This window comes from Cibotium barometz, chromosome 63, assembly GCF_041138505.1.
Source record: "Cibotium barometz isolate CiBa-2024 chromosome 63, ASM4113850v1, whole genome shotgun sequence".
Lineage (NCBI taxonomy): Eukaryota > Viridiplantae > Streptophyta > Polypodiopsida > Cyatheales > Cibotiaceae > Cibotium > Cibotium barometz.
In genome coordinates this window covers 16,969,219-16,995,041 of record NC_141108.1, presented here as the reverse complement: position 1 = coordinate 16,995,041, position 25,823 = coordinate 16,969,219, and the positions used below count along the sequence as shown (strand labels likewise).

The 25,823-nt window shown below is 35.5% G+C and overlaps 1 protein-coding gene across 6 annotated transcripts in view; it reads left to right on the top strand.

Moving 5' to 3' along the window:
- The window catches only part of LOC147603776 (uncharacterized), a 78,915-nt gene extending 74,634 nt beyond the window's left edge, over positions 1-4,281 (top strand). For all 6 annotated transcript variants that reach the window (XM_086796406.1, XM_086796404.1, XM_086796409.1 and 3 more), the window contains 4 exons: positions 3,249-3,392; positions 3,602-3,742; positions 3,839-3,916; positions 4,114-4,281. In XM_086796406.1, the coding sequence (XP_086652532.1) occupies positions 3,249-3,392; positions 3,602-3,742; positions 3,839-3,916; positions 4,114-4,248 (498 nt within the window). In that variant the 3' untranslated portion in view covers positions 4,249-4,281. The remainder of the gene's footprint in view (positions 1-3,248; positions 3,393-3,601; positions 3,743-3,838; positions 3,917-4,113) is intronic.
- The last annotated feature ends 21,542 nt before the right edge of the window (positions 4,282-25,823 follow it).

The window sequence follows — 25,823 nt, the reverse complement described above, 5'->3', positions numbered from 1 at the left end:
ACAACCCCTTCTATTGGGCTTTGTCTATGTTTCTGCAAGAGCCGAATGAATGAGTGTGTGTGCGCATGTGTGTGTGTATGCATGTGTGTGTGTGAGAGAGAGAGGATTCAGATCAATAAATATCTTCTTATGTTCGCACATAGTGCAAGCATTATCTATTACTTCTCTCGTGTGTGTGTTTGAACTAAGTGTGTGAGTATGGTGTATGTAGCAGTGAGAGATCGCGACTTACTGAGAGCTGCCCGTGCAGTGCCGCCTACTGCCCTTTGCTGCCTCTGCAGCGCCGCCTGTTGCCTGCCCTCGCTGTTCGCCTATCCAGCCTCTCGTCGTCTCTGCTGTTCAAGCACCTACTGTCAGCCCTCCTGTGGTGTGTCCTCCTTTCTTCCAGGTGCAACTGTGTGTGTGTGTGTGAGTGTGTGTGCGCGCGCTTGCTTCTTTCTCTCCTCATCTGACTCTCTTTTGCTTCTTTTTTCCTCTTTACTTTGCCTCTCTCCTCTTCTTCTTTGCTTTTGTCCACGTCTTTTGTTTTAGTTGTGTGTGTCTGTGTCTACTCGTCCTTTGTGTTTCTTGTATCGGTTGCGTGTGTTTTTCCTCTCTCTTCCTTCATGGCCCAATGTGTAGTTACTTACCATAGAAGGGAATTGTCTATTGATCCCAAACGCAGACAAATGCATTTTGATTTGCAGTCTCTCCACTGTTGTAATCCCGAACTACAGCAATCTTGTGACACTCTTGGGGAAGGTTTTGCAGATATCCGACAAGCATGGGATATGCTTGTGCCAGATTTTCGTTTGAAAATCCCGGGTCATGTTCTCTTTGACCCCGTAAAACGAGACTATCACACAAAGTGGTGATTCTTTTTTTTCCGTGGTAAAATGCTTGCTGCGGTGGCAGATGTTGGTCAATGGATAAAAGTCATGCTTGGTGGATGTTTTGTGGAAGGGGTTTACTTTGTAGTAGCAAGAGGTTTTTATGAGGTGATTCTCACACTGATTCCAATTATAAACAAATGTTGTTAGAAAAGTCACCCTTGTTCTTTGGACAACAAATGGTGCATGTTTACCCTTGGTCGCCCACCAAGGACTATTAGAATTTTATTAAACACAGGTGCACTATGTGGGTGGAAGTGGTGGATCTCCCGGTTTATATGCGCCCTACATTCCCTTTTTGGTTGAATCGCTGGGTAAGTTTGTATGCCCTCCTAGATCTTCTGGCAGTGTAAATAGATTCTATATCCTTTGGGATACAGACAAACAAACCCATGATAGGGTAGCAATGGATGTTGAAATGCAAGGCATCCCGACACAGGACGTTTTCTTTAAGCTTAAATGGGGAAATTTTGCAAGTTCTTGCTTCACTTGTAAAAAGTTTGGACATGCGCTAAAAGAATGTCCGTCGCTTTTATTGCGGCCATGCCCTCTCCTTAAACTTCTCCTATGCCATCAATACAAACTCAAAAGGGGAAGAATGTAAATCATTTATAGCATGCAAGGCATCCGGACACAGGACGTTTTCTTTAAGCTTAAATGGGAAAATTTTGCAAGTTCTTGCACCGGTATAGCTTGGTTTTTACTTTGGCATGGCTGACAATGCATCTCCCTTACCTCATAAAAGGCTACTTATCATTAATAATAGTTATTTGTTAGATATTCTTTTCGTTGGTTTGGTACGTACAACTGCACATCCTCTTCTCATGTACATGCAAGAGGATATAGATTTTACTTGGTTCAACTTTGTACAACAAATACAAGCTGTGATACAAGACTATGGCAGGTGGTACATGAGAGAGAATAGAAGACAAATTGAACAAGCAAAAATTGCAATACAAGAGTCTCTAAGCTGGACTTGACGTTGGGGCCCTTTGGTGGGCGGGTGGGGTCGCCATTCCAAAAGGACGATCCTGAGATAAATGCTCGAAACGGTTATTTGACACGACTGTTTCTGCCTTGGGTCCCTTTGGGTTGTATCGCTTGGCAGTGACGCAGTGCTCTGGCTGGGCGTCGGCGCTACCTCTGCTTTTTTTTCTGCCACCTACCCACATCCTCGTCCTTAGGGGTAGGGTGATGGGGCTTTGTCTCATCGGATGACGAGCTGGTGCTCCCCTCTCGCCACTCTGCCGGGGGGAAAGGGGCTGGACTGGCGTGTGGAACTTGCCTAGACTGGCCGATGAGGGCAAGCTCTAGCGAGGTGACTCATCTGACGGCAAATGAAGCACTGTCCAAGAAGGCCCGAGGACTCCACCCGCTAAAGGATGGGGTCCTCCTGAAGGCATTGAAGAGAAATGACATCCGGTACTGCCTCTAGAGGGGAAATGCTGATGCAGAGTGAAGGAATCCTAGCCACCTGCGTCAGCATCAAGGCGGTTGTCGCCAGGGTTTCCAACACTTACCCTATCATTCTCCCAATGACGGGAGAAGCAGAAGCTACTCCTTCCTATAGCTAGGTCAAGTAATGGTTTCTCTTGATTCATCTCTCTTGAGAAGCTTCTGCATGCTGAACGGAGTATTGCTGAACTTTGAGAAGGCTTGTAGTAGATGATTCCAAGAAGGCCTGGTTAAATTACACAAGTTGCATTGCTTAATTACTCTGCTTGTAGTCAGGCACTCATAAAGAGCAGGGAAAGAGCTCACATGGGTAGACATTTTAATAAGAAACGTGAGCTTATGGACGATGAGATTGCGGCACTCTACAACACTAAAGTTACTCCATCTGTAGTTAACAAGGAGAGTTTCTCTCCATAATAGGTCACACAAAAGGCCTACATTGGCATCTAGGGATTAGATGGAGGTTTCAGCAGGGGGGGCCCTTCGCCAGTTTGCTATCGATTTATTTTGTCTACTAGTAGAGAGGCACCGCCCTTGAGATGACACTCCCCCTCTTTGGAGGTTGGGAGGCAGGTGTGGCCACTTATAGAGTAGGCTCCGCCCTCAAGATGACACTCCCCCTCTTTGGAGGTTGGGAGGCAGGTGTCGCCACTTAGTAGGCACCTAGTGTGGCTTTCTACTTTTGTATTAGCATTGTAGCCTTCCTCCGAGAGCTGACAGCCATGGAGGAAGCACCCCGGTTGTGTTCTGTATTCTTCCTTCTGGGAAGGTTTATTTTTTACCGAATAGAAGGAACTCTTTTTTTTGGGGGGTTAAAAAGGGTCACAAGCACGAGAAAAATCTACAAAAAGCTATTTTCTTCTGAGAAAACTTAATACAAGACTGCTTCTACATATTGACAAATGTTTATTTTTGATGATGTAGGAAGCTGATGAGCTACCACGTGACTTTACGAGACTTACGGATGATAGCTTGTTCACATATCACACAAATTTAGTTCCTGAGGTGGTATATCTTTACAAGCGGCTTGGTGTGAAACCTGGTCCTTTGACCCTAATAACTCCAGAGGCAAGTACACGGCTACCTTAATAATGTAACTCAAATTTATTTTGCGTCCAGGTTTTATATATATATATATATATATATATATATATATAAACTTTTATGCCTAGTGTATCAATGAGAATCTTTTTGTTGCCACATGGCTTTCTGCATATATATATATATATATATTTATTTATTTTCATTGACTTGATGAAGCTTGTGCATTTGTGTAGTTTGAGACGCCCACGCCACCGCTTCTCCCAGCAGTTCTGCCACCCTCTTTGAGAGAACCTCCTCCTCCTCCACTGGATCTTTTTGACCTTGATGACTGTTTTGCCTCTCCTTTTGTACATTTGGCAAGGCTTGCAAACAAGGTATTCCTGTCTCTCTTTGTTTTTTTGTGTGCTCTGTCCACATGCCATCTACTTATGGGATTGTATGAAATGCTTACATCTAGTTCATAATGGCAGTGCAAGGGTGCAGATGGTGAGGAGGATTTGCTCTTCTACATTCTAGAGAGTGCTTCTACAATTGGCATCAAACCTGAGGTGTCAATTGATGCTGTACCTTATATTCCCTCAACCTAAGATTTACATGTTTTGACTTCGTGTATATGCTCAAAATGAATGTTCAATTATCTCTTATCTTTCTTCATAGCAACTTCTTTCCTCCTAATTGTGCCTAGTGGTACTTCTTCTAGGTCCTTCAACTGATGATGTTTGATTAATCTGTGATGTTTAAGCAGGCCATTGGCATACATAATGGTAGCCATACAGACAATGCCAAGGCAATCTTATCCTTCATGGTCAAGGAAATTGTTGACATGAAGAAGCTCAAAACTGAAAACACACTGGCTTTGACTTCCACTTGTATCGAATGAATCATTATTAATATATAGCAAGGTAAATCCTCATATGCAACAGAGAAAATCCTCTACCTTATTTTGATAATTTGTGTAGTGGTTGTCTCTTATCTTGCACAAATTGTTTGTCATTGTGTTCTTTCATTGTGTGTGTGTGTGTGTGTGCGCGCGCGCGCGCTTCACTATCAAGAACCCTAAATAACATGTGTATTCTATGGGCATTTATAAAACTCTTATATGTGAATCTTTTGACTCACCCTCTCCTCCACTTGAGCTAGAGTGGAATAAAGAATGTGTTGGATAATTGTGTAAGTGAAAATATAACTACCACTTAAACATGCCCTTGTGTTAATACGTTCGTGTGAATTGTCTTATTATTTTTCTTTTAAAATAAAAACCCTTATGTTAAAATTTACATATAAAGACATTCTCCCACCTTTGTCTTTTTTGCTTCTTAGAATCCATGAAAGAAACCCACATTTGTCAATTACTTCTCTGAATGTCTCACCTTCTTTTGCTCAATGTTATGCCACGACATTGAGACGCCTTTTTAAAGAGCATCTTAGATTTTGTAAGGTTGCATGATTCTTTCATTTGTATTCAAGTTCTATGGAATGTCTTAGATATACAAGGTAGGGGGGCTAGTGAATCATCATTGGGGTTGGAAGAAATAATAACTGTGCTTAAAAATTTACAAATCCAAACTATAGACAATAGATTGAAAAAGACAAGCATTGGGTACAATCTGCCCCCTCAACGTAGGTGGCTCCAACTCCCTCGCCTGGGTATTTAAATATTTTATTTTTAAAATTTGAGCCAATAATAGCTTGAACATCCAAAATTGGGCCTCTGTTTTTATAAAAAATAATCTTAGTACTAAGCACATTTGCTTTAACACTTCAAAATAATCTCAGTACTAAGCACATTTGCTTTAACACTTCAAAATAATTATAATCCACTACACACAACCAATTGCAATTAGTTATTGCAATTAATTGAAATCCATCAACAATTAAGCCCACTATGAATGCTTGTCAATGGCCAAACACAAATAGCCAATATTACTAGTGACATTTGTATGAACATGAAAATCATCAAAAATACCAATCCTCTAGCATGGCATACTACTAATAATACTGGCTTCACATTAGCGTGTTAGGCGAGATCCAATACCAATAATACTAGCGTTACAATTATTTATTGTGATGCCACCCACGATCCTCGCTAACTAACTTGGTGCAAAAACAATAGCTAGGCATGCCCAACTCAACCAAATGAGTATTACACTACTCATAACATCCCTCTTCCAAAGGATATCAACTGACCTCACTTGCATGTTTGTTGATATGAATTGATGAGATTGGAGAAGTCCCAAAAAAGAAATGCTCAAGTATCCATTGAGCATCCTATCTTGGATGATTCTTGAATTTCAATAAATATTTGGCATAATGTTGAAACAGTAATATCATACAAATCAAATGGTTACATCCCTCTTGTGTAATATCAATTGACCTCACTCACGTGTTTGAAGTGATGAGATTGGGAAAGGCCCAAAAAGAAATGCTAAGGTATCCACCGAGCATCCTATCTTGGATGGTTCTTGAATTTTAATAAATATATGGTGTAATCTTGAGTTTTAGTATTATCATACAAATCAAATGGTCTATAAATAAATCTATTCTAGGACTATGGTCAAGTGGCTTGTCAAAGTTCTTGCTATCATTATGACATCAAGAAAACAAAGTTCAACGTTGTAAAAGTTTTCTCTCCCAATGTGAAAGAAAAATAAGTAACATATACTCATCGATGATCAATTGCGAGACATTTGTGCATCATTGTCTTGTAAAAGTTTTCTCTCCCAATGAGAAAGAAAAATAAGTAACATTCTCATCAGTGATCAATTGTGAGACATTTGTGCATCATTGTCTTGTCACACTTCAAGGTTGTGATTTCTCGAGTCTTAATTAGTAAACAAGCATCAGACTGCCATGATCGTTTAAGTCTCTAAATTAAGTTTTAAAAAACATTTGGAGCTAATAATTTTCTAATATATATTTTTATCTAGGCAAAAGGTAATTTACTATGGTCACTCTAAGTTCATACTTCACAAGATCATTCATGTGTAGTGTTTCATGGAGTTTCTTGACTATGTTTCTAGCTATCTTTTAGGGTTTCTCCCTCTTGCTTGACAAGGATGCCATCAACAAGTAGCTAGGATCAACAATTTCTCTTTCACATTAGTGTGATGTTTCATCTTCAATGACATATGTATCCTCATGTGACGTACCCATATTCTATTCTATGTTCTAACACAATTTCTCAAATCTTATAGAAAAAATCACTCATACTGTAGAAAAACGAAGAGATTTTCAATAAATCATATTCGTTTACAAATCCAAAGTAACAATAATATTCGTCAATACAAAAATCTCAAAATTCAGAGAGAGAATCACCAACAAAAGATCTAGCCAATATGGCCTTTCTTCGACGCCCGTCCACCCAACCACCACTCTGGACGTCGCGGCTATCCCGGGTATGCCTCTAGTAAATCTCATCCACTCTGGGTTCTACCAAATGGCTCCCAGAGGGCATAAATCACAATCTTTGTTTGGCGTTCCCTGTCTAAGGACGGTCAGCCCGAATCTCAAAATCTCTCTCTATCTCTATCCTGCACCCCACAGAAAATCCTCAAGGCTCTGGAAGAAGCCCAAAAAAAACAGCCCACAAGAATTAGTAAATTATCATGCACGAAATCATCAAAGATAGAAAATCTTTTCTAAAAACATGCGTTCGAACCAAATTAGAGAAGATGCATTTAAAAAAAACACTGAAAAGTGGTGTTGGATTCATTTCGCAAATACCGGCCACCGCATGCAGAATCTCCCAATTATCTGAACACGGACTTTATTCTTCCTGTGATGAACTAACTTTCTTTAATTTGCCTCTTTGACAAATAAAGTTATCTACACCCTCATACGAGGTCGTTACTGAAAATTAAGGGTCAATTTGATGTCCGGGCGCTCGTTGCATTTATTTTTATTATGTAAACCTCCATATGAGATTCCTTTAAGCTAAACCACTCACTATGACCCTCTTATACATTATCTAACATGGTTAAGTATAGAATAGAAATCGCATACAAATAACACTACAAAACATGCATAAAAAGTCTCAAAATTGACCCAAAATCAACATATTTAAATTACTAAATTTGTGACCAAACTTAATCTTTTATGTCCTCTATGTATTTCCTACTTTTCAACATTAAATATAGATGCTAAAAATCACCGAATCAAATGGACCCAAAAATACGTACATATGAGTACGTTACATCTCACACTATATTTTTTTGCTAAAAATTTTGTCTCATCTTTGGTTTAGCTATTCAAATGTGATTTATTATTCTTGATGAATGTCACAATTTGTAGAGATCTCCCCTCTTGCTTGGCAAGAGTGTCACCTATATGATTATTTTATGCTCGAGATGTTTCTCTTCTATATTTTTCTCACATGCTTTCTTATCTTACTATGGAATGTGTGGCTCTAAAGGTTTTTTTTTCATGATGACAAACTAATACAATGAACAATATACACAAAGAAATTCAAGAGTTTGCTTATCTCGCTTCTTTTGAATTGGTTGATGATAGTGTTGGAGACAAGAAATTTGGTTGACTTTCATTTCTAAACCTCACTAGGTTAGTGCAAATATGTACCACAAATCTGTTCCCTAAAGAAGTCTACGTCTCTAATCATTTAAGAAGTCTATTGCTCTACTTCTCTATTGCCTAAAGAAGTCTATTTCTCTAATCACAATTATTTACTTAAACTTTACTTCTTCTTTGCATACGACACATACATCTAAATTTCAATCATGGTAGAAAGAAATAATTTGATTAACATGATAAAATAAATCTAATAGGAGAGTATAGGAAGCTACTTGGTCAAGTAAAAAATGAGTCTATGATGTTTGATGTAGTGCAAAGCCATAATATTATGAACACACATAATTCCATTGTTGATGAGAGAGACGTGTTTTATCAAACCTAATGAATATATACATATATTTGTCAATTTTTCTACAGTTCGACTCAACAAGGTAGTGTGCAATTCTGTCTTGACATGCTAGTTTGCCGCCGCCACTTGCATAGGCTTTTATGACCTTAGTATGTAACATATAAGCCTCTCTTTTATTTAAAAAAAAATACAAGGCTTCTTTCCGAGTTTTTTGGTGCCTAATTAGACTAGCTTTAAGCTAGTTAGTTGGTTAGCTCTCTCCAACCATTGAAGCATATCAAATTGCAATCTTGAGAACATTGGGAAAACCATGGTATTTTTTGAATAACCATCATTACCTTTTCACTAGTGGGGCTTATCTTCACCCTTCATGTTGATACCCAAGTACTTTCTATTTTCTTCCCATGATTGAACCTCTATGGGAGCTCCAATTCTTATGAAATATCATTTGGGTTGGAAGACATAATAATTATGCATAAAAATAAAACCATAGACGAGATTAAATCAAAACATAGAGAAAGAACATGACACAAGCATTGGGTATACACCCTCCCCACCTTCCCTCCCAAGTCCCCACCCCCCCCCCCAAACGTGAGTGGCTTCATCTCCCTCATGTGGGTATTTAAATATTATATTTATGAATTCTACCCTTGTAACCAATAATAGCTTGAATATTTGAAATTTGAATATGATACACGTTGCTAATATAAACTCAAGGCATGGCCAAAGCCAAAATAGAGTTTGAAACCAAAAATAGATCTAATTCTCCATGAGATGTCTCATGCGCCATTCACCAACAATCCTCAATTGAGTGATGACACCTTAGTAAGCTCGCATTGTTCCATCTAGTCACCTATTCTCATTAAGACATTCCAAGTGTATTAGTTATCACAACCAATAAAATCCATCAATCAATCCCAATACAAATGCTTGACAAAATGACCAAACACAAATAGCCAATAACACTAGTGACATTAATATAACCATTCACAACACCAATCATCTAGCATGGCGTACTACCAAGAACACTAGCATCACCTAGAATGATAGGAAAGATCTAATACCAATAACACTAGTGTTGCAAGTATTTATTATGGCATCACCCACGATACCTGCTAACTAGCTCAGTACAAACATAGTTTAGTTAGGTGTCCTCCCTAACGAAACCAAATAAGTTTCACACTACTCACATAACAACCAAGTTCATGATTACTATTTTGAGGGAAAAAAATCATTTGATCACCACTTTCAAATTTGAGCACATTTTTGAATTCACACTACAAAGGTAAACTTTGGATGACACCTACATAGGTAAATTCATCTTAGCTGCGTCAAACTCATGCGAGCCATCATTTTTTTAACAATTAAGCACAATAAAGAGCTAGATGTGTGACACTGTTTAGCCTTTCACAAAAGGACACATACACAAAATTCTAAAAATATGCCTTTTTGAAAAACATTATTGGGTTGTGTGTGTCATTTTTGGAATCCATCATGCCTCTACTAGAAGTTTTATCCATTGAAACTATTTACCTCAAGCCACATGACAAACCAAGTTCATGAAAGAGTCAAATTATTAGTCCTTGTGGTATGTTTACAAAATCAGGAGTCATTAAATCCATAACCTAATGCAACACATTGACCAAAAAAATTATGCATTATATGTGCACATATTAAAAGGTAGCCTACCATACCTACCTTAGAAGCAATGTGGCAAGTCAACTTCCAGAAATTAGAATTAACTAAGCTTGGTTGACACCCCCTTCTTGGCATCCTTGTCATCAGAAGAATGGGTTGATTCTGCCTTTGGCTTATAGCTGCCCTGAGAAAAAACTTTACCTTCACCTTTTTGAGTGGAAAAAAATGCTTGATCTCCCACACGCATGCTCGTTTTGTTTTGCCAAGATTGATATTCTTGCAAGAGCACTATAACCAACTCATTAAACGTAAGGGCATTGGGGCTACCCCTCTTCCTCCTCACATGAGCCAAACTGCAGATGTAAAACCCTGGTGTGAATATGGTAAAGCTATGAGAATAGTAGACACCAATGAACTATCCAAATAGGCCTCATCAATACATGTAAGCTGCTCCTTGAGATCTTTGATCCTTGTGAGGAACTCATCCATTAAATTGCTTGTGCAATTAGTCTGCTCGTGCCTCGTTATGTACCTAGTAAAGTATAACAAGCACATCCCAAGCCTGCTTGGAAATTTTACATGAGCAAATATGAAGAATAATGGTCCTTTTTAGGGAAAGTTTTATCAATGCATGTGCGTATGCATCATGGCTTGTCCCACTATGGGAGTTGTGACGGCAGATGCCATAGTTACAGTGAGCTAGTGTTACCATCCAAAGTACCTATGCTATCCTGTGCTAGCAAGATAGGGCATGCCTCAATGCTAATAACAACATTCCAAATCCTTTTAGTAGCAATCAATAAGGGTATATCTTCTCCACCTAAGAGGATAGCTCAATCTAAGACAATCAGAGAAGCTCGAGGAGAAGATGACAAGGGGTGAGGGCCAATCGAACATACCAATTGTTGGAATGGAGAAGAAGGTAGCAACACACTCATGCAACAAGCTAGGCAAGATATAGGGAAGCACAACACTCAAAGTAGATTGATGAGAATGAGTGAGCTACAAGTGAAGTGAAAAGATAAGGTCACTTACACACACTCATAGAGTGTGTACACATTCTTGGGGGGAAAAACCTCTTAAGGAGGGAAAAATGGCCTATTATCAGCCTACATCCACACATCACTACCACTTAGTGACTAAAGTCGCTAAACTCTATGAGGAACTTGAGGAACCAAAAGTGTCAAATTTGAGCAAAGATGCCACAATTGGAGGAACCGAGTGTCCAAATCTAAGAAAAGATGCCATAACAAAGCAATGGCTCAAGTAGAAAAAGAAGCAAAGGCTCAGCAATCTATGCTAGAGAGTGAATAGTGCTAACATTCTTATGGCTATTTTGACAAAGACTAATGATGATTAAGTCATTGAACTGGCTAGATTGTGAATATAATTGCTTGCACATTATAAATTGATGTATTATTTTTCTCTAATTAATATGGGTACTAGCCATAATACATGAGATGTAGTAGTTATTGGGCAAGCACAAGTTGATTGATTCTAGTGCACATGTAAAAGGAATAAATGGATAAACAATGTATGATGGCTGTATACGTCTTGACATTCACACTGGAAACAATCAATTGGTCAAAAAATTATTTGTAGTATAATTGAAGGCACTTGAAGAGAATGATATGAGGATGGATCAAGGACACCTTGTGCACCATCAATTGGAATGAGCAAACTATTGAGCTAAAAATGTAGGATCTCTCTTACAAGTATTTCCAGTATTTATAAATAAACTTCAGTTTAAAAAATATTTGTTGAGAAAAATTCAAAATGTGTTTAGAATTCTCTAAATTTGATTTAGAAAAGAATTTGATTTGGTAAATATTGGGTGATTTATGTCTAGGTCCATGCATGTATACCTACCCTAGGGATAATGTAAGGGTATAGAGGCAAACTTTATACAAAGGCTTAAGAAAACTTAATTAAATAACCGAGAACTTAGATAAAAAAAAATTATGTGTGAAGGAAAAGACGTAAATGTGCAAAGATGTGTAAAATATACACATATGCACATTGGTGACACATTATGCCAAATGTGTATAAAAACTATGTAATCTTGTAAGCACATAAAAATTGTTAAAAAGCAAACTAATATGAGGTAAAGTCAAGGTTCAAAATGTGTGCATTGGATTTTATTAATAAATTAACCCATGTGAATTTTATCATGGATGTGCATATGTATAATGCATATTTATGCATAAAAACCTGGGTTAAAATTTAATTAGAGCCTAGAAAATAAATTAAAATGACTAAGGTCAAGTAAAAATTATTAATGTGTAAACTTGGTAAATAATTGCTAATGTTAGAGCTTAGAAACATGAAAAATCAAAAGATGTGTTGGGAATGGTTAAAAAGGGGCTAAAGGTGAATTTATTCAAATATTGAATTAATGTATGGAAAGATAATGAGAAAATCTCAAAGTAGCTGAACCGTGCTCTCATGAGATAAGATTTGGGCTAGATAACTAAAAGAATGGTCTAGTTCAACTAAATCCATGCAAGTGCATGCTTTTACGTGCATGTAGGGGGTAGTTAAGCTGAATTTTATATAAATACGACCCTCCTTCAAATTTCCCATACCTGCTACTAAAAGAAGTTTTTATTATGCTACTTTACCTAGTTTTTATCATAATCATCAACAAGTACTTGCATAGTACAAGTATAACATAGTACAAGTATATAGTGTAAGTGATTATTTACTAATCTACATCATATTTGTCTATTCCCAAGGCTCTGTTTCCAAGGAGAAAAAATCATGGAGACGAAGAGGAGAAGACAGTACCCTACATCACTACTACAACAAGTCATATTTAAATTAAAGGCCTCTTACAAGTAATAATTGGTTTATGCTTTCAAATTATTAAAAATTAATACAAATCATACCTTTTCTTCTTGTTTTCTACTACTTTCAAATTCTCTTGAAATTTTGGCCCTTCGTAATTCTTTACTGAGAATTAAATTAATGTATTTGAAGAGTTACATAAATCCTTAGTTGAGAATAGACATATCTTCCTATCAAATAGACATGTGATCCTTAGGCTTTAGGAATGTGTAGAGATAGTCTAAGGTGTAGAAACTTCATTTAAATTAATTTAGATTATGTTGTAACCTTAGGAATAATTATTCAAGTTAGAATTATGTTAAAACTATACTCTAAAAGATTGATCTTAATTTTCTATCTAGTCTAAGGTTGGCTGTACATTAAATTCGCTAGATACCTTAGGCTAAAATACTAGATTTAGATTAAATGAAGGCCTAGTTTTGGGGCTAATAAATTAAAAATAGCCTTTAGATGGGTTTTAATTTTATAAATCCCATAAATTAAAGTTAAAAGTTTATGTGTTATATATTAGATAAATAATTAATGGATGTACATTAGGTGCACATTGCTTATGCTAAATAGATGAAAAATTTAGTGTATAAATTAAAGAAATCTCCTAAACTTAGGTTTACATAAATTAAATAAGATAAATCAAGATTAAGGTCATACATATGTAAAATTATTGGAAAGATTAGAAAAATTTATACACAAAAATGTGTAGAGATATCCCTTGATTAGTTAGATACATATTAATTAATATGAGGTCTTAAAATTAGAGTTTTACGTTAGAAATGAGAAGATCCTTAGTAAATTAAGTAAACATAAGTGCCAATGTTGGGCTTCATGCTATGGGAATATATTTTAAGCCCTCTTAAAAATATTATTCTACCCTCTTAGATAATTTGGGGACGCTTGGATTATCTTTGCATCATGCCAAATTATGTTCATATCATCGGTGATACCATTATAAATATTAATACGTTTGGTGGATATTAACGTATGCTTGGGGTCTCCTGTGTTTGTTTCAGTTGTGGTTACTTACGCCTAGCAAACATGTGTGTGTGATGATGGTTTGTATGCTTATGGAATATTTATTTCACCAATTTATTGTTGATTATTTTATAGGTGAAGAGGATTCCGAGGATTGAGGAAAAGTCGCACCAATTTATTACTTGACACATCATTTTTGTAAACAAGCTTGTAAATACATGTGCTAGCTTATGCACATTTTGATTTATTTTATATAGTTTATCAAGCATAGACTTGATCCTTAATATTTGGTAAAGCATGATATGATTTAAACCCAAGCCTTAATTTATGGGCACTCTATTTTTGAAGATAACATAGTGTCGTGCAGCAAGAAAAGCACCACTTTTTGTTATTTTGGAGGCTATGGGCTAATTTGGAATAAAATATCTAGCAAATACTCATGTGGGGGAATTAGGCCATACACACATGAGGGGGAATGATTGCACCCAATCTTGGAGTAGCATTGTGAGCTAAGTATTTTTTATTTTTTTTGAATATTTTAATCATGGTCATGTGATGTTTGATGAATTGTTGAATTTAAATCAATTTCTTGCAAATTACTTGATTTCTATCTCCCTAGAAAATTTAGATCTCGTGACACTTCATAAAATCCCTGGGTGTTATTGAGCTAGTGCAAGAGTCTATGGATTTCTTGGGCATTTCTAGTGTGGAGTATTATCTATGGGCCTTTCTTTTTATATACCAGCACAGAGGTTATGAGACTCTAGGTATTTAGAGCTCGTATGCCAAATATGCCCTTCTTAGTGATTTGGAACAAGCATCCCATGAGCCACGTGTGGCTAGATTTCCTAAACACCCTAGAAGGATTATCCGTAGATTGCATGGGGTGAAAACCCAACGTATCTAGTATGTTTAGTGGAATTGATTTGAACCAGTAGATTGTTTATGATAAGGTGAGGATTTTTAAGAAAATAATTTTTAATAAATTATTTAGTATTATTCTTTCATTTTTGTACAATATTATAGTGTTGATTCTAGTATTTCCATACAATATTTAAGTGCTAGTTCTAGCATTCTAGTGTTGGCTAGGGGCTTGGGTAGTACGACTCCCTCGTACCTCCCTCGTACCTAAGCACAATACCAAACCCAAAAACTAGACACTCAAATTCTATGATTAAGTGGTCAGGGGTGATTAGCTAACCCATTGGGTCGGATAGGGCTAAGCTTAGTCATAGAATCTAAGAAGAGTGATTAAGGAAACTAGGATTTTTGAGATGAGAGAAAAAAAACTTCAAGAATGAACTTGACTATTAGAAATAAGATTTGTAGGAGATTAGGGTAATTATCTTCATTGATCAAGGAGTAAGATACCACAAGTTAAGCCTCGGGGAGCCACTTGTTAATCCTCTTTTGTGAGAATAAATGGGGAATAAACTACTAAATCTAGTTATATAGGTTTATACAAATAGAACCCCTTACATTTCTTGACAAAGCATTTTTGCGGTATCTCATATGGGCTGATACTGAAGTAGCTATTCATTAAGATAATGTTAGGAGAGGCAACGAGTGAGGTGATCAACAACTTGTGGTTATCTTCCATTGTTAAATTTACTCTATTTGTTGAGGGGTGGGGGTCTCATAGTTTGTATCAGAGCCAGGTTGATTTAGTAGGATTGATTAGCTAACCAGATCTCGAAAAGAATTGAAACTTATCTAGTTTCTTTCTTTTTCTAAATGGCTCAGCCAACTACTACATTTGAGGGATCCACCTTAATATGCCACTACATAGACTGACTAGATAGAATTGTGATTCTTAGGGAGGAATTTGAGTTTGCATGCAAAGCCTAAGTACATGAATAGGCTCTTGATTGTAATAAAACTTCATATATATATATATATATATATATAAAGAATTTCTTATTTGAAAATTTTCTTTCATCTTGTTTTTAAATTATCTTCTTATGAAAATGATTAATTAGGTATAGAGAAAAATTACAGAATAGCCTAACCATGAAATTAAAGCTGTGTACATGGCAAGTAATAAGACTACCAATTATATTAAATTTAAGGAGTATTACTTTAGCAAACCATATCATGGGCTTCTTATGTGGCCACAACCATGGCCACAACCTTGGCCACAGCCTTGGATGGATAAGGAAGAGAAGTTTTTTATAAAAATAAATTTAGATTTTCTTCCATTTTATGCTTCAAATATGAGCTTAGCTATGATCAACGCGGAGAAGCTTAGATTAGTTTGAGAATATAGAATCAAAGGTCAAAGACAATATTCCCTAGATGAATTATATGTATGGGATAAATCACCTTAGTTTATATCTCCCTTGGAGGAAATTTGTAATTGTAAGGTAGTCTAGATGCTTTAGTATATCCTAGAGCTAAGTGCTAAGCTAATGTAATAATTTTCAAAGTAATAGAAATAACTTTTACAAGGAGAGATATTTTTGAAGTATGAAAGATATTTTCTGAAGTATGAAAGATATTTTCTGAAATAAAAGAGCTTGTCCTTCCTTAGATGATGAAAAATATCACTTTAATTAATTATGCCTGGCCAAAACAACTCAACCCTAGATAGAAGTCATGGATGAGTATTTTGACATGGCTAGTTATAACGAAAAGAGCAAGTTAGCTCTTGGCCATCTAAATATTACTAGAAGCGCTAGGATGGCATGGATAATTTTCATGATTCAAATCATTATGATTAAAATCAGTTGCCATGGGAAGATATGAAGGAATTCTTGCGTCAAAGATTTTCTCCATCGTGGTTCCAAGATGATAAGATGAATGAGTTTATTGAACTTCCATAGGAAGGAAGAACTCTAGAGAAACACCACACCAAGTTTTTGCTAGACTTCTTAGGGTTTCCCCTCCATTGGATGAGACCGCATTACTGAATAGATTTGTCTAGAATCTGAACTCACACGTGGATGGCCTCAAAGCCATTATCTATTTATAAAGATGTTGCAATGGCCGAAGATGATAAGATGAACAAGTTTTAGAACTTTTGTAGAGTAGGAAGGAAGAACTCTAGAGAAATACGACCAAGTTTTTGCTAGACGTCTCAAGTTTACCCCTCCAATGGATGAGACCGCATTACTCTATAGTTTTTTCTAGATGCTAAACACATGCTTGGATGCCCTCGTGAAGAATGCAAAGACATTATCTATTTTTGAAGTCGTTGGCAATGGCCAAAGATTTTGCAAAAGCTTTTCCTCACATCAATACAAGAAATAATGCTAAGGGATCCATGAACAATAAGAGGTCTTTTAGAATAGCTATTTCCCCTCTCCTGCCTAGGCCAAAGAAGAGTTGTGATCAAAATCAATTTCAAAATCAAGGGTGGGAATAGATCAAGACAGATGCCTTTCTCACAAACACCAGAAAATGAAAGGGATCTTACATCACATGAAGGACTTTCCAAATCTATGTAGGCCAATTACTTTAGCATAGAATAGTCAAGGATCTTATTCTCAATCTTGGAAAAATCCTAGGGAAACGATTTCAGCATAATCTCTAACTTCTAGAGCCATTATTTTGCTGATGAGATTGAATTTGAAAAAGGATGTGTTCATGTAGCAGTAGAATACCAAGGATAGAACTACTTTTTTTATTGATTCAAACTCTAGAAAACTACCAAGGTAAAGATTTTATTCTTTTGGTTAATTTTGATAGTACTCATTTATTCATTTTTCCTAGATGCCTACATAAGTTAGTCACATAGGTCACAAGCAAGGTAAACCAATGCAAGTCAATTTAGTTTTTGTTATTTTTTACCGAATCCAAATTCAAGGTTCTACCCTTGGGAGTCTACGATGGCATACTGAGATTAGACTCGCTGACTCAAAATCAAGCTAGAATCAAGCTGACATTCATTGTCATGAAAGAACAATTTCTTTTTGTGATCTTAATGGAAATAAAGTCTTAAGCGATTTGGCAAGAACGGATCTTTGCAATTACAGTTAGTGAAAGTTGCTAAATTATTGAAGGGTCTTTGAAAGAAGCAAGCTATATATGTTGTAAAACTCAATATAGTTGATAAGGGTTGAAATTCTAAGGAACCTAAGTGGTTGAGTGAATACAATGATGTATTTCCCAAGGAGTTGATTAGAAATGCCAATCATGATATTGAATTGGTTTCGGGAGCTCAACCTACTTCTAAGAGAGCTTATAAAATGGCAGTCCTTGAAGCCGTTAAGCTTAAAGAGCAATTGAGATAGCTATTGGAGGAAAGCTTTATTCAACCCAATGTTTCACCATGGGGTGCACTTAATATCTTCCAAAAGAAGAAGGATGGGACACTATTATCTACCAATTATAGAGGATTGAATCAATTGACAGTGAAGAATAAATACCCTAAATCAATGAGCTTCTGGATTGATTGCATGGTTCCAAGATGTTCACAAAGATAGATTTGAAGTTCAGATAATTATCAAATTAGATTAGAAAACCCTATTCCCCAAATTAATAAACTTTCGGATTGATTGCATGGTGCCAAGATGTTCACAAACATAGATTTGAAGTTTGGATACTATCATATTAGAATAAAAAAGCAAGATATTCTAAAGAACATTCAATACAAGATATGGCGATTAAAATTTTATTATAATGCCTTTTGGTTGATGAATGCTCCCACTGCATTCAATAGGTTAATGCAAGAAATCTTCAAACAACACTTAGATAAATTTGTCCTTGTATTCTTTGATGATATTCTAGTCTTTTCCAAGAATGCAACTAAACATGAAGTTCATGTGCGTAAAGTTTTTGAGATTCTCAAAAAACATAGACTTTTGGCCAAGAACAGCAAATGCACCTTCTATATCGACAACTTTGAATATTTGGGTTTTATTACTTCTCAGGATGGAATTGCAGGTTTGGCTAAGGCTAAAACTATAGTAGATTGGCTTGAGCCTAAATCAGTCAAGAAAGTCAGAGGAATCCTTAGCTTAACAGGTTGGCATCAGATATCTATACCAAGGTATGCTAAAGCAACTTCACCTCTCACTAATCTATTGAAGAAGGATATTGCTTTCAAGTGGAGCCCAATGTGCCAAAATGCATTTGACAAATTAAAAGATACTTTATTAACCAACCTAGTTTTAAAGTTGCCTAAATTTGGCAAGCCATTTGAAGTTGTTACTAATGCCAACAGATTTGTGATCAGAGGAATTCTTATGAAAGAAAGGCATCATGTAGCTTATGATCTTTGAAAGCTTAGACCTCATGAAAGAAATTATGCAATGCATGATTTAGAATTGCTTACAATAGTATATACATTAAGGTTGTGGAGATACTATCTTCTTGGTTAGAGGTTTACATTGATAAACTGACCACAAAAACCTAAAATGGATTTTCACTCAGGATGAGTTGAACATGTACCAGAGAAGATGGATGCAAACTTTGCAAGAGTTTGATTTTGAAATCAAGTACATATCAGGGATGTAAAATGTAGTTGTTGATTCACTTAGTAGAAGTCTCTTTATTAGCAACTAAATGGTGTGTCAAATCCCTTGTTAGTGAAGTTTGAAATAGCATTTCTTTGGATAAATTATTTGCACCTATTATTGATCTATTCCTTCAAGAGAGAAAGAATCTTTAAGAGATTAATAAAGTCCAAGGATACAAAGAAGAAGATGGATGTCTTTACTACAAAAACAACAGGCTTTGTATTTTAAATGTTGGTGAAATCAAGAGAAAGATTATAGTTGAAGCTCATGAGACAACCCCATAATAGGACATCCTGGGTATGTAAAAACCTTTATGACTTTTAAGAAGAGTTTCTTTTGGCCAGGACTTAAAAGGGATATATTGAATCATGTTAGTAGTACTAAATTTGCCAAAAGGTAGGCTGAAAAGGTCAAATTACCAAGCAAATTGCATCCTCTTGACATTTCTCAAATGAAGGGAAAATGCACCAGTATGGATTTTATTACTGGATTTCCTTTAATTCAGTCAGGATATGATTCCATATTGGTGGTAGTAAATAAGCTAACCAAGGTTTCTCACTTAATCCTAGGTAAAGAAGATTTATGCAGCTTTTAACGTTGTAAAAGTTGTTCTCAAGGAGATCTTTAGATTACATGGATTGCCTGGAAGGATCATGAGTGATAGTGATACTAAGTTTACTTTGAAATTTAAAGTAAATAAAGTGATTAAGGATATTCTTCTATCATATTATTTTTGTGAACCTTGTAGATGGATTAATTATTTGTAATTGGTGGAATTTGTGTACAATGCTTCTTATCATGTAACATAAAGATGAGTCCGTTTAAGGCATTATATCGATAGGATTGCCTCATGCCTTTGACTTGCTCAGATCTTATAATCAAAGTTAAAATTTCTAAACATATTTTGGATGAAATGGAACTTCAACTTGAATCTATCCGTAATGATATTAAGGTCGCTCAAGATAGGCAAATTCAATATGCCGACCCCAGAGGTCAAAGTGAGAATTTGAAGAAGGTGACATGGTATTTCTATGTGTTTAACCAAAGAAAAGTTTGGTATCTTTCGGAAAATTTAAGAAGTTGTCTTTGAGGTATTATGGTCCATATGTTGTATCACTAATCAAGCTTATAAACTTTTACTTCCGCCACATTTGAAGATTCATAATGTTTTTTATGTGAGTTTGCTGAAGAAGTACATTCTAGACTCTAGTCATATTCTTAACGTGACGATGAGCGGATAATTCTTCTAACTAAAAAATAAATATAGCTTGAACCTAAACATATTCTATAACTTTGAGAGAGCCTCTTAGAAGCAGGATTGTACGAGAATATCTTATAAAGTTAAAATTTTACCCAGTTAAAGATGCAACTTAGGAAAAAGATGAGGAGTTATTCAAGGAATACCCCAATTTGCGAGATGAGGGAATCTTGAATCTTAAGGGGGGAGAATGTAAGATCTCTCTTACAGGCATTTCCAGTATTTGTAAATAAACTTTAGTTCAAAAATATTTGTTGAGAAAAATTCAAAATGTATCTAGAATTCTCCAAACTTAAGTTAGAAAAGCTAACACTGGATCCACTGCTGGAGGAATCTCTCTAAGTCCACTAAGAACCCGTGATTATTGCTTTAAACATAAAGAACTCTCTCTCTTGAAGTTTGAGCACACAAGCAAGCAACGATCAATTCAACATGGAGGATTATAATATCGATAAGCACTTAATTATACTTCAACAATTTGTATTTGTGTTCAAATTTGAATAAAACTAAAAGCTCATATAAATATATGTAAGCATACAAGACTACAAAGTATATAAAGTGATCAAATATCTGCAAATAGTAAAATCTGATGAGTACAAATGGTAGAATGTGAGGCTGTCTCACAGTCTAGCTAATCCTATACAAATGATCTGGGTAATAAAAAAGTTCCACAATGTTCCTTAAAGCAACCTTTATATAGTGCACAATTTGGAAGCAATAATGTTTACATTAAAACAATACTTACAAAGGAAATATTTACAAGCCATTTACTAAAAAAAAGAGATAGAGAAATAAAGAAACAAACAAAAGTCTAGTCACCTTCGCTCTTACCACTAAAAACACAAAACTCTAAGTATCTTAAGATTGAACCATAATCGTAGGCATGTGGCTAATACTATTTAGGTGTAGATAAGCCTTATTATTAACCTCTAAATTAAATTGGCCTTTCCTTTCCTCTTTGTAGCATAGATTGAAGTTCACCCAATCACAACCAACCCAAAAAAAACATGCATACATATTTGTTTTGTAAATCCATGTTTCATGTTTTTTTTTAACACGGAACATTTTACTTGGCTGAATCTTTTTTCATGCAAGTATTGCAAAGACTTGGCCTTCGGCTATCGTCACCTTCTTGCACAAGCAACATCGACTCATATTCACCAACATGTTCCAAGGACAAAATCTACATCAAGAAGAGCATGTTAATCCTCATTGGAGACCTCTATAGCATCGATACAATGGCCACACCATCATTCTTCACCTTCTTTGTCCACATGCACCGGAATGGCCAAAATTTGCATTATTATTTGTATTGCATATGTTACATGTTTGATCACTAATTTTATATGAGTGGCACACCACAGGGTTATAGATTAAGGTTACTACATTAGATTAGGTGTTTACACACAAGACTAGGTAGGCTAGAAGACTTGAGGATATATAGTTTAACTTTGGTCACCCTAGCGGTGTGAAACCTAATGGCCAAGTATAAAAGCCAAGATGTAAACTAAATTTGGGATTCTCTTATGCATGATCTAAGTGTGCTCTTTCTCTCTAATCTATCCCTCTTGCCTCTTACTTTCTTGTATGCATGATTTGAGCTTTTTAATTGCTTGTCTATGCATGTGTGAGTGAGTGAGTGAGTGAGAGAGGGATCAAGCTGTGAGGCGGTTAAACTATGAGGAGTGTGCGGCAAGAAGACGACGACTTAAGCTCTTGCATACTCCATTGATGATGCTACCTACAATAATCCCAAGCTTAAGCTATCATGAGGTAAGTGACATACCCCGCTTGTGCATTTGTGTACTTGCTATGGTATATTAGTTCTCGATTTGAGCATTGTGTGCTTTTGAGTATCGTGTAGTGAACTTCTCAAACACGACAAGAGGGACTCCTACGCCTTTCCCATGGCACAAGGTCTTACCAACCTCTATCACCAATCCTAAAAGTTTCCTTCTCATGAAATAAATGGCTCTTTTGTAATTTCAATTTCACATCCCCCATTTTTTTGAAATTGCCATTTCTTATGTGATAATTGGCTCTTTGATTCCATACCACCCATTTTTTTAGAACTACTAATTAGTGTAAATTTTTTATCATTCATTAATAACACTTGCTATACCATTAATTATGCCATTTGATTTTTCATTTATCTTGCCATATATTTTATAGTTATATAATAAATGGAGAAATATAGCAATCATTATTACTCTAATAATTGTATAAAGAGGTAGAGATGGAAATTTTTGTCTGACATATCTACCTTGTCAACATCTTAAGGTACCATTAAGGGTAGACATCCCCCTCCTATAATAAGACTTGATGATTGGAATAAGGTGTATACATTCCATGGAACCACGTGAAACCATGGAACTGAGGTAATAAATGAGAAACCTTATAAAAATGAAATCTTCAGAGTCTATCTTTTATAAATTTGAATACTAAAGAAACTTGAAAATTATGCATCTTTTTTTTATCCAATCCATGTTTTCAAAAATATTGGTGAGCCTCTATGATGGAAGTGTTGATATTGGAGACTCTCTATAGAAGCACTCAATATTAGAGAGTACATAGAAGCAACCGATATTAGAGAGTCTCTATGGAAGAATTTGATAGTAGGCAAGGAGGACACAATGGCTAATAGGAGCTATAGAAGCATATTGGAGAGTAGCACTTGATATTAGAGAGTCTCTATGGAAGAATTTGATACAAGGCAAGGAGGACACAATGGCCAATAGGAGATATAGAAGCATATTAGAGAGTCTCTACGGAAACATTTGATAGTAGGCAAGGATAACATGATGGCTAGTAGCAGAGACCTTCAATAAGTATACATTAAACCTCATATAAAGTTTACATAGGATAACAAAGATGGCTAGGAATATTATGAAAGAGTTCCATGGATTCTTTCCATAGATGAGTATATTTTTGTCTAGTAGTGCATTGTGTGCATAGATGAGTATATTTTTGTCTAGTAGTGCATTGTGTGCGCATAATAGATGCATATATAAACTCCGATTGGATTTGGAACTTTGTTTAGAAACCTATTTGCAAATAAGAATATGTATCTATTAAGAGTGATGGCTTAAAATTAACATAATTACTCATTACAATGATGATAAAGTTAACATAATAGTTATCCAAATATACTCTATATTCATGTATAACTACCTTTAATTGATTATTTGTGATGTACTTAGTAACATATTTCACCATTAGTCATTCAATGTTACTTGATTAGTGGAATATGTCATATTATTGATTATTTGTGCTCTACTTAGTACTATTTTCTTCCATTAGTCATTTAATGTTAATTAGTGGAATATGTAATATTATTTATTGGCTAATAGATTTTCTTGCTAATATTACTCCTATAAATTTTCTATTGTGAATAACAAAGAATGATATTTTATTCAAGCTTTTATGTATAATGGAAAAGGAACTACTGATAGATACAAGTGCATGTGCATTTACACATTATAAACAAGATATCCCTTGTAGGAAATTTTACCTATTAATGGATATTCCCCTTTGAGAAATTCATGAAATTTTTTAATGATTTATATGTCAAAGAGCATGTCCACATGGATCTATGGCAAAGGGATAGTTGGTTCAAGAGTCCCTCTATTATGTGATCACAAGTACTTGGCTAATATAGAGTGCACTAAGGTTATTAACAAAAGACAACAAATGAGGAGCTATTATTGAAAGGGAAAGATGTGAATCCACTTTGTGAATAAATGAATACATCTATTTTGAATAATATGGAGTGCATGCAAAAAAAAGTACTCATTTTTTAGAATAAGAAGATAATTACAATAAAAAGACCTAGGCACAACCAAGGATTTGTAAGCACACTTTGGTGGATTTGCATTAATAGAGAGGATGAAAATTGAGAGAACTAAAGCTAATCATAAAGAAAAAGATACAACTTTGGGGCGTGATGTAAGTAAACTTTATAATTTATCTTTATATCGTATTTTCAATTAGTTTCCTTCTTGGACAATGACTTCTATATCTTGTATATATTATTTTGAACTATCATCAATCCACATCTTGATTTATATTTGTTTTGACAAGTATGATTTTATATGGCCAACACTTCCACATTAAGAGAATTGATCAATGATGAGTAATAATGGATTTTGACACTACTGTGGCCTCATTCTAGCAAGGGTTGGGGATGCAAATGTTGTGGACAATAGGCTAAGGCATGTTAAAGCCCTTGGAGATATGCATGAAACTAAGTAAAAGCATTTTGAGTGAAGCCGCTACTAAAAATAAAATGGTTTTAAAAAAATGTACCAAGTTCATAATGCAAAAATAAAATGGATAAAATTGATTTCTATACTTTGATTCATCAAAGAAATATCAAACCTCTAATCTTATTCAAACAATTTTTAAAAGGTTGTCAATGATGATAAAATGTATATATGTCATGAATGTGAATCCATGGAGGAGATGATAATAAAATCCATGTAGAAGATGATGATAAAATGCATGTATGTTGTGTTTGTGAAGCCATGTAGGAGATGAATGCAAGAAAAGGATTGCACTCAATTGGGATGGAGTGCACACATCCTAGCACTCACTACATGAAATGCACACAAGGGTGGAGTACCACCATCATGGATCCTTGAGCCATAAGCTTCAAGTGGAGTTTCAATATCAAAGATATCAAAAAAGAAAAAATATGTCCTATAAGTGACTTATATAGTCACTTACTCCTAAAACTAATAACGCATGGGCTGCCCATAAACCCAAGTCTTATGTCCCAAATTATGTGCCTAAACCCTCATCCCACATATACATGTGCAATACATCCGAGTACATAATTTCCCACATTACAAACCATCCCACATATACATGTGCAATACATCCAAATATAATTTCCTACATTACAAACCATCCCCTCCTACAATGAATTCGTCCTCAAAATCGAAGGGTGGTCATGCAAAAAGCCAAAATTGATTTCATCCTTGAAACCTATATTATGGATCCACGAACATCTTCTTTAGTGGACTTCTTGCACAAGATCATGAAGCCTCATATCGGCCCATAGAGTAATGCATCTCCGAAAGAGCTCAAATCTCCATGAATGGTATCTAAAATTGCATGGCCATATAAGAGAGAAACTTATCCATGAGAGCATGGGATTCATACATGGTTGAAAATCATATAATGCTCTCACTTGGTCTCAAATGCATGCCCATGTATGCACATACTTCATAGGAATCTTTAAAAGAATGGGCATCCAAAACCACCAACCATGAGGTCTTCAAAACTACGACTCCACAAATTTCCAACAAATAAACAATACAAATTTCCACATTTGCCTCCCAAATTCACCATATGATGCTTCCACACAAAATCCTCATAGTTTTTCTGGCATGAGTGGTTATCTCAGA